General features: G+C 38.1%; 1 protein-coding gene across 2 annotated transcripts; it reads right to left on the bottom strand.

Annotated features, from left to right (window-relative positions):
* Positions 1-230: 230 nt before the first annotated feature.
* Positions 231-3,938, bottom strand: dio2 (iodothyronine deiodinase 2). 2 transcript variants are annotated; one of them, XM_052154122.1, is made up of 3 exons: positions 3,456-3,938; positions 1,459-1,945; positions 231-810 (listed from the first exon to the last, which is right to left on the bottom strand). In XM_052154122.1, the coding sequence occupies exons 1-3, from the start codon at positions 3,717-3,719 to the stop codon at positions 797-799; spliced, it is 765 nt and encodes a 254-aa protein (XP_052010082.1). In that variant the 5' UTR covers positions 3,720-3,938; the 3' UTR covers positions 231-796. The 2 variants fall into 2 exon arrangements, with proteins under 2 accessions (XP_052010082.1, XP_052010080.1); XM_052154120.1 differs by having other exon boundaries at positions 231-1,945.
* Positions 3,939-8,733: the final 4,795 nt, after the last annotated feature.

The following is an 8,733-nucleotide window of genomic DNA, read 5'->3' as shown; positions in this document are numbered from 1 at the left end:
GGACACATTTTTAAAGGAAAAAAAAAACATGCATATACTCCACGACCCCTTATGGCTGCTGTGATTTCTTTTCTTTTTTTAATTATCAAGCACTCAAACAAAAGGTTTTTTCCATTCCATCTGGAGTCCACTGATCTCCATCTATCCTCCCTTTTTCAATCCCATCACCCCTAACTGAAATTTCCCTGAATCATATCAAACACAAAATAAGGAAAGAAATCGTGGTGAGCAGCAGTACACTTTATTTTTTCATTGCTTTTACTTATTAAAAGAAAAAGGAATGGTTGTACTACATGAAAACAGTTGAGTGAAACATAACTCAAAGCATTTACAGATTCCAAGTGATCATTTCAGTATGTTTGCAGTCATGTTCATTTGGATCAGAACAGAGAGAGGTGTGGTCTGTTATCCAACCACAGACAGGACATGGGACCATTTCATCTGTGATTTTCATGTGCACATCAACTCTGTATTGACACAAATGAATGACAGCAGATCTGTTAGAGTTAGTTCTATTCAAACATTCAGGAGTAAAACACCCACTTAACTTTTCATCAGCTTTCCAGTACACTGCAACGTGTCCGACTTAAGCCCAGTGGCCGAGACTACTGTGATAACGCAAGGCCACCGATGCGTCATGTGCCAATACTAAAATCAACAAATTGTTGTTTGTTTTGTTATCCATAATATGGACCAAATTTCTATCATTAGTGCACTAACCAAGCTGGGTAAAAAATATTGTACTTTGATGCATGCATTATTGACACATTGTTGGTGCAAATGGACTGAACAGCCATCAGGATGTATTGGCTGATGATACAAGTACATTTACAATGGAATATGAATGATTGTCAGTTCAAGAGAAAGGGGAATGGAAAGCGTTACAAGCGCATAAACAGGCAACATGCTAAAAATAACAAACATTGAATGTAAATAAAAATAAATTATTCTTTTCATATAAAAGCTGGGTACTTGTGCTTTCTCTTCTGTTCAGCAATTTGGTTTTTCTTTCTTAAGCAATATAGGTTATGTTGCATTAATTATTGCACACTGTAACTCTACATTAATCACAAGTTATTAATAGTGCATCTAAAAAATTGTGCTGGCAACAAAGTGTAATCTCAAAATTGAAGTGCAAACCACATGTCAGTATTTAGTGTCTATATTCATTTTAAAGTGGTTAGGAATGTCAAACCTCCACCCAGGACACCTACTGATCATTTTAAATAATTAAAAAAATGGACTTGGAACACAGCCCAAGAGTCTCCCCCGGAGCGTCCTTTAAACAGTTTCTGAAAGCACCTTGCTCTACTTTTCTCTCAATTGTACAAAAATAAATTCTTCTACCATTCACAGACAATGCTATTTGACCTCTTTTTTCGAGAAATTATCGCTTCCCGTAGCTCTTTTCGAGCCAATGCCGCACATCTTTAAGGTTGTAGAAAAAGGGACCCTTACCCCCAAGATAAGCGATTTTATTCTTCTGTACGATGCAGACCCTCTCATAAGACACACCGTAGGCTACATTTGCATTATTGTCCATGCAATCGGCCACCAATTGGCACTGAGGGGGCAAGGAGAAATGCTCCAGAAGTTTGCGGCCCGCCAACATCCTCTCCTCCAGATTACGGTGCTTCCTCACTTCAAACGAATAGGGCTCCATGGGAGGAGCTGCCCATCCGTCAGAGGGGTGAGCCTCATCGATGTAGACGAGCAGGAAATCCGCCACATTCGAAAAATCCTCCACCATCCGCCGGAACACCGGCAGCTGGCTTATAAATGGGGGTCAAGTGGCTGAGCCAAAGTTAACCACTAGTGGGCGGTTGGGAGACTCGAAGTCCAGCAGGTGACACTCGTTGTGGGTCTTACCGCTGATGCTCCACCGTCTGTTTATGCCAGGGACTTTAAACACCTTGGAGTTTGGAGCCATCTCCCCCAGCTTCACCTGCACAGAACAGTGCCAAATCTACACATTTACTATGTCTGAGATCATCAGGACTGCATAGAAAATTACTCCTCATTCTCTGTGGTGTTGGTGAACTATCCCTTCAAGAGAGATCCAGATATAGCCATAATTGTGGTAGACACCAACAACACATAGGTAAAGGAATGAGTTGGGTTGGTCTCAAGAGAACACTGAAACTTGTAGCTTAGTGTGTTTAACAGCCTCTGTTGTTATGGAAACTCAAGAAATGTCACTATTTCTCAAGCTTGAGAAGTAAATAAAAAAAAGTTTTTTGTGAGCCTGGCCATTGCTCTAAACCGATAGCTTGTTTAGGGCTTGCATCTTTCAACTTTTAAGCAACTTGGATTAAATCTATATAATCACATGTAGAGCACATGGTCTCTTTGTTCCCACGAAACACTTTGTAGTAAGATACTTATGTTAATGCCTTTCTTTGACATAATTGTATAAGCATTGCACGACATTACAAAACAGCTGTGCTATTTGGGGCTGGAAACATGCATATAACTCTACCCTGTGCCACAAATCGTTTGCTATCTGGCCACCAAACGATTCCCTCAGGCAAGACTTTTGAATCAAATCATGACATAGATAATGATTAAAAACAATGAATGCACATTAAACTAGTAGATTTTACCCCACTGGGTGATCTTTGATTGATTTTCAGTTAAAAAGTAACAGGAATGGGGATCCAGGCATTTAATGAATTAAGGACATTGACCCAAAAGGTCACTGACTGTCTGAAGGGAGTGCATACACCTTTAAAATAAATGACACTGAATAACCCTTGGTAATTATATAATTAAAACATCACTTTGACAAAAGTTAAAGAATGCATACCATAAACAAAATGACAACCAAAATGACTATGTAGCCTTCTTACATTAAAATATAAATAATTAGAAAAACAACAAAACCCTTTTTTTCACAAATGTTTTGTAGTGAGATACTTACGATAATGCTATTTTGTGACATTATGTGTATAAGAAGCATTGCACACAGCATTGTGCACTTTTATAGTGAATAGAGTTACACAGAATATAATAACTTTATCATATTTAATGAAATGATTACTTTGGAAGAAGTTAGAGATTGCACAGCATAAACAAAATGAGTAATGGCAAAATACTTTGGGTAACACTATGTACTATAGTTTTCATGTCACAGTTCTCAGTTATAAACAACTATAATACATAAATGACACATTTAGTATGTAAATTGATTTTGCTCAATTTGAGAAACTTTTGTTGTTTAAAAAATTTGCTTTATAAAGAAAATACCTCGACTTGACTATATAGTGTTCATTTAGTATTATTTAGCCTACTAATTTTTAATTAAATAAACAGCTACATGAACTGTAATGTAAAGTGTGACGATGCCTTATTTCTCCTTCACATTATGAAAACATAGACAAATGCATCTGAGGTATACCACATGTGGTGGGTAGATCGTTATGTCCGAGGCAACAAACTTGTGCTGTCACCCTTACCTGCTTGTAGGCGTCCAGCAGAAAGCTGTTCCATATGGAGCGCACACCGGCTGTGGTTAACATGCGCTGCCACTCACCCGTCGAGCCCGAGCAGCTCAGGAGTGACACCACACGCTTCACCAGCACTATCGAGTCATAGAGCACGAAAAACAGGCAGTTGGAGAAGAAACCTGGCAAGATCTGCAAAGTTACCAGGAGGTCCACACCAAGCATGCCCATTTCTCCCAGATTTATGGCAGGTGATTGACGTGCACTCTTGGTCATTTAAGTTCACCTTTCCGACTCATCTTGGTCAGATATCATCTTCTCTGCTGTCCGCCCTCCTAGTAAACTTTTATCAACCTACAGAAAGTAGGCTACAACCGACATGAGGATGTGGGCGTGCACGCGCAGTGAACCCAAGTCTGTTCTTCTCAGAGCATCAGGCGTAAAGACGCACAGTGAAGCGCGCCGATGCCAAACTTCTCCCCTCCTTTCCGCTTTTACAATTAACTAAAGGCTCCCCGTAGGCAGGGTTCCTGAAACCCCCTGCGTCTTTTTATACCGTAAATCATTCCGGGCTCTGAAATAAATCATTCTGGGCTCTATCTCGTGGCGCACGCATGACGTCATGCTGAGGGCTTTTTCTCAGTACAGGGCATGCAATTAAAAGAAGGAAAGTAACTATGCTTAAACGTCAAATATTGATTACAAAGGAGATTACGTGTCCCTGCATAAATAGATAAAGACATGCTTGAATGCCTTTGCATGAAACCAATTTTCCTTCAGTTGAAATGAGGAAAAAGTGAATCAATATATTAGGGCTGTCAATTTAAAGTGTTAATTCAGTGCGATTAATTTAACAAAAAATAATGTATTAAAAATATTAATACCATAATAAGGGAAGATTCCTGAGAAATGCAAGCTTGTAGTACCACCTGTTTACTCCTGAGGGCAGTAAGTGAAACTTCAGCTGTGTGAAAACGTGCAGTCAAGTGAAGAAAACAACCTTCAGCAGCAACAACACAGACATGCTTTACATTCTTGCATTCTATACACTTGATGGAGTGCAAATCCGAACTAAGTGATCTCAATATGTGTTTAAAGATTGAACTATATTTAACTTGTGACCTAAAAATTATATGTTTATGATGCGACGCACCCGAGACGCTACACAAGCACGTCTGACGCAGGTGCATTGACGGGTCCTTAAACAAGCTCTCATAATGAATCTCAAACTGATTGACAAATTCACTTGTGTAATGGATTGCTGTGAACTGTGTGCCAATGATTGTCTTATGATCAATAATATGGTAGTAAACAATACATTGTATTCTAAAACTGCTTTTTGTATTGTCTTATCAATGATGAACTCTTCTGCCACAAGAATGTAATGCATTTTAATTATCTGAATATTATATATATATAATTGTTAAATATTTATAGATAACTATGTATATTTGTTCATCATTATAATATTTAATTATTGTTATATGAGGGGCTTTCTCACCAAATATTTGTATATGCGATTAATCACGATGAATTAATCGGGACACCATGTAATTAATTCGATTAAAAATTGTAATTGATTGACAGGCCTAATTGTTATATGATGGGCTTTCTCAGCAAATATTTGTATATGCGATTAATTACGATTAATTAATCAGGACACCATGTAATTAATTGGATTAAAACAAATTATTGATTGACAGCCCTAAAAGGTATATGTATTATATCTTTTGTGAAGTGGTATAGCAAGGTCTAAAACTAATACTGTCATTTCATGATTACATTTAACATTAGATAGATAGATAGATAGATAGATAGATAGATAGATAGATGGATGGATGGATGGATGGATGATAAAGAAAGAAAGAAAAAACCCCAGACAGACAGAGAGAAAGACAGTCTTGAGTAATTCACACTTTGTAATAAGCTCAGATAAATAAATGATGAAAAAAATAAAAGAAATTGCACTATTTCATTCCAATACTACCTGACAGATGAAAAATATTTAATTACGTATATTGGGGGAAATAGTGTGTTTCAAATTTTGCCTGCGAATGAGCTGTTGCATAGATTAAGCTGCTTTTTTTGCCCCAACATTCCTAATTAAAACATGGACAAGTCAGGACAAGACAGTATATGTGATATGTGTTATGATTAGATCATTGTAGATGCAGCAGAAAAGTGGATGCTTATCATTGTTGTAGTCGGAAAAGCATAAGTCTGAGCTTTGACGCACGATAATTAACGCAAAACTCATTCACCCATTGAGGCCATGGCCTCTCCCACAAATATTTCTCCATTATGACTGACAGCGTGAAGTCGTCCTTAACTGTATTTGCTCTTGTTTATCACTAAGGTTTCTGATATCCTGCCAAACTGGTTCGACTACTAAAGCCATTACGTTTCTTTACGTCTAATGATCAAATTCATCTGGCGAAGCAGATCAAAGCTCTTGAATCTCAGGGCGGTAACCCTCAACTTGACCCAGAGGAGAACCCAGATACTATATGCGGTGAATCGGCTACGGCAGCACTGTCTCTTATCCCACTGACCCAGAAACTTCATCCAAGCCAATTAAGGTCAACCACACAAGGATTCCTTTATCCTATGGTCATTTGCATCTCAAACACACATATCAATCTCGACTTGTATACACAGTGTTTACATGAGAGACTGCATATAGTCATTTTCACTTTAGATCTTTGTCCAAAAGAAAACATGGAGAATAGCAGGGGATGGGGGAAATTATGAAAATCTGTTTATCTTATACATCAGCGACTCCCAGAAGAATAACGCTGTAACAATAGCAGGATTGATGAGTAAGTGGAGAATATTGCTCTCTTTCAGCCTAGTTTCATGACCAGCTCTCGGTGGGTCCCCCCTGACTTGACATTCAACTTACAGACTTGCATGTGATGGGTTGATGGGTTCATCTTCACCCTTGTTTTGGTGTCTGGTTTATAGCGTTCACTACTGTAGTCTTGAATCTTTCTTTTACAAAACTCTATAGCCTACTTGGTTGCATCGCAATTATGTTTTTCATGTGGTACGAGCGAATGTTGTTTTTGGAAATGAAGTCCTCAAAGAACTTCAGGAAACAGGACATTACAAAAATATGCAGAGCCATAAAGTCTATAATATGCTATGCAGTTTAAGCTTACGGGGACATAAATATATACATTGGCAAAAGTTGCCAGGAGATCCTTGCCAGACTGAATAATCATTCACTTTTTGAAGATTATTTTCAGACAGCATTTTTTATTTATTCTGCAAATCAATTATTTCCTACTTAAGCTGTGTTTGTAGAGCTTTTATAATTGTTACAATGTCTCAAAGTATGTCAGATTGGAATGGTTTCACATCACATTCCACACCATAAACAGAATGCTTGCTTGCAATGTCTTTCAAGTATGCCCAGGTATGTAGCCTACTGTATTGACTTTAGGGTACTGGCACAAAGCCTTGCCAATAGACAATATTCTTTTGTGCATCACAGAATACATCATTCTAAATGTCTTATGTCTGACAGCCCAGTGCAGTCCAACTTGTTGTCAGCTGTTATGACAAGAACAATATACTGTAAATGAAATGTTTGCAAAAGTGAAATTAATTTTTAAAAAGCTTCCCTCACCAGATGTTTGGAGTTGTATTTATTAAAGTTCCTTCCTGGTCAATTCATAATCACAGTTAAGAATTAACGCCTAGTAAATTCTACTGATAAGACCAATTCGAATTTGATCCAAATCACCCATAATGACTGCTTGATAAGGCTATATTAATCATTAGTCATTGATGAGGTAAATGTTTAGTTGTTAATATATAATATGTAAAGACCAACAGAGTAGTTAAGCACCATTTTGATTATAGTTACGCTATAAGGTTTCATTATTACGGTATCGAGCTTCACTTGGTAACCATAGAAACCGGAAGTATGGTAATGGAAATCAGTTTAACGAACGACGAAGAAGACGAAAGAAAGGTCTGAATAGGTTCACGGAAAAAACAGTTAAAACTACAAGGTTTAGCTTCGGTCAATAGGGGGAACAAGGTTTGTAAAGTTAACGAAGCTTATATTTGAGACACTTGAAATGTTTATCATAAAATGTATAATTTGATAATGCTAACGGATTGAAACTAATGTAATGAGCTGTGTAACGGTCGAAATGTGACGGTAATGTATGGTTTTATTTGTGTTTGCTCAGCTCTTACGTTGGTTAATGACACAGACGGCAATAAAAATCATTTAACCATCAGTTCTGGCCTTCTCAATATTGACTGGATGCTACAGTAAGAGCTTGACGGCCACCGCCACATGCTGCACAACGTGGATACAAGATCCAACGGCAGTACCCTAGATGTCCAGCAGATGGCAGAAGTTGGTCAGAGAATAAAACAGTTCAACGAAAAGTACTCAAAATGGAAGGATCACAGGCTGCTTCAGTAAGTCAAATCGACATGAATGAACAGATCACAAGTCTACAACAAGAAATTCAAGATTTAAAGGACTCACTTAAAGATGAAATTGAGGATAGACAAAACATTAAAGATTCTATCGCATGTAAAGAACAAATCTTAACAGAGCTTCAAGATAAAGCTCAAAGCATGTCAGAGTTGCCAAGACGTTCTGAAAGAGTTAAAGTACAAACGGAAAAGATGATAACATTCCAAAGGGAAGAAATGAGAAAGAGGGAAAAAGGACTAAGTTCTCTTTATGTACAATGGAAAACACAGGTACGCGAAACAAGAGAAAGGTTAAAGTTAGATATCACGGACGAGGAGATGTCAGAACTTGCAGACATAATAGAGCAAAGGAGAGATGATGTATTAAAGTTATATTCAGAAATAAGAAACCAAATGGCACCATCATCTGACATAAGGAGAAAAATTGATGCATGTGATGCAATAACTCATGACATCGTAAGGATAATTCTGGAAAGATTAAGTGGTGTTGATGAGGATTTTGATGCAGAGCGCGAAAGGACTCGTTTACGCGGACTTTTAAAGCACGACTACGCCCAGTCCATATATAGCTCAACCGCAGCATCAAATCGCAGCCAACGGTCCTCAGCTTCACAGCTCACAGCGAAACGAGCCGATGCAGCGGCAGAGCTAGCTGCAAAGGAGGCTGAATATGAGATTGTACTAGAGGAACAAAGACAACAGGAAAAGATAAAGGCTCTAGAGGAGGAACACAAGAAACAAATAGCAGCTCAAACATCAGAGTTGGAACGCTTGAAAGCACAGAAGGACGTGAAAGCAGCTCGAGCCAGGTTTGAAGCATATGACAGAG

This window comes from Xyrauchen texanus, chromosome 22 (assembly GCF_025860055.1).
Source record: "Xyrauchen texanus isolate HMW12.3.18 chromosome 22, RBS_HiC_50CHRs, whole genome shotgun sequence".
In the NCBI taxonomy this organism is placed as follows: domain Eukaryota; kingdom Metazoa; phylum Chordata; class Actinopteri; order Cypriniformes; family Catostomidae; genus Xyrauchen; species Xyrauchen texanus.
This window is presented reverse-complemented; position numbering and strand designations above follow the sequence as displayed.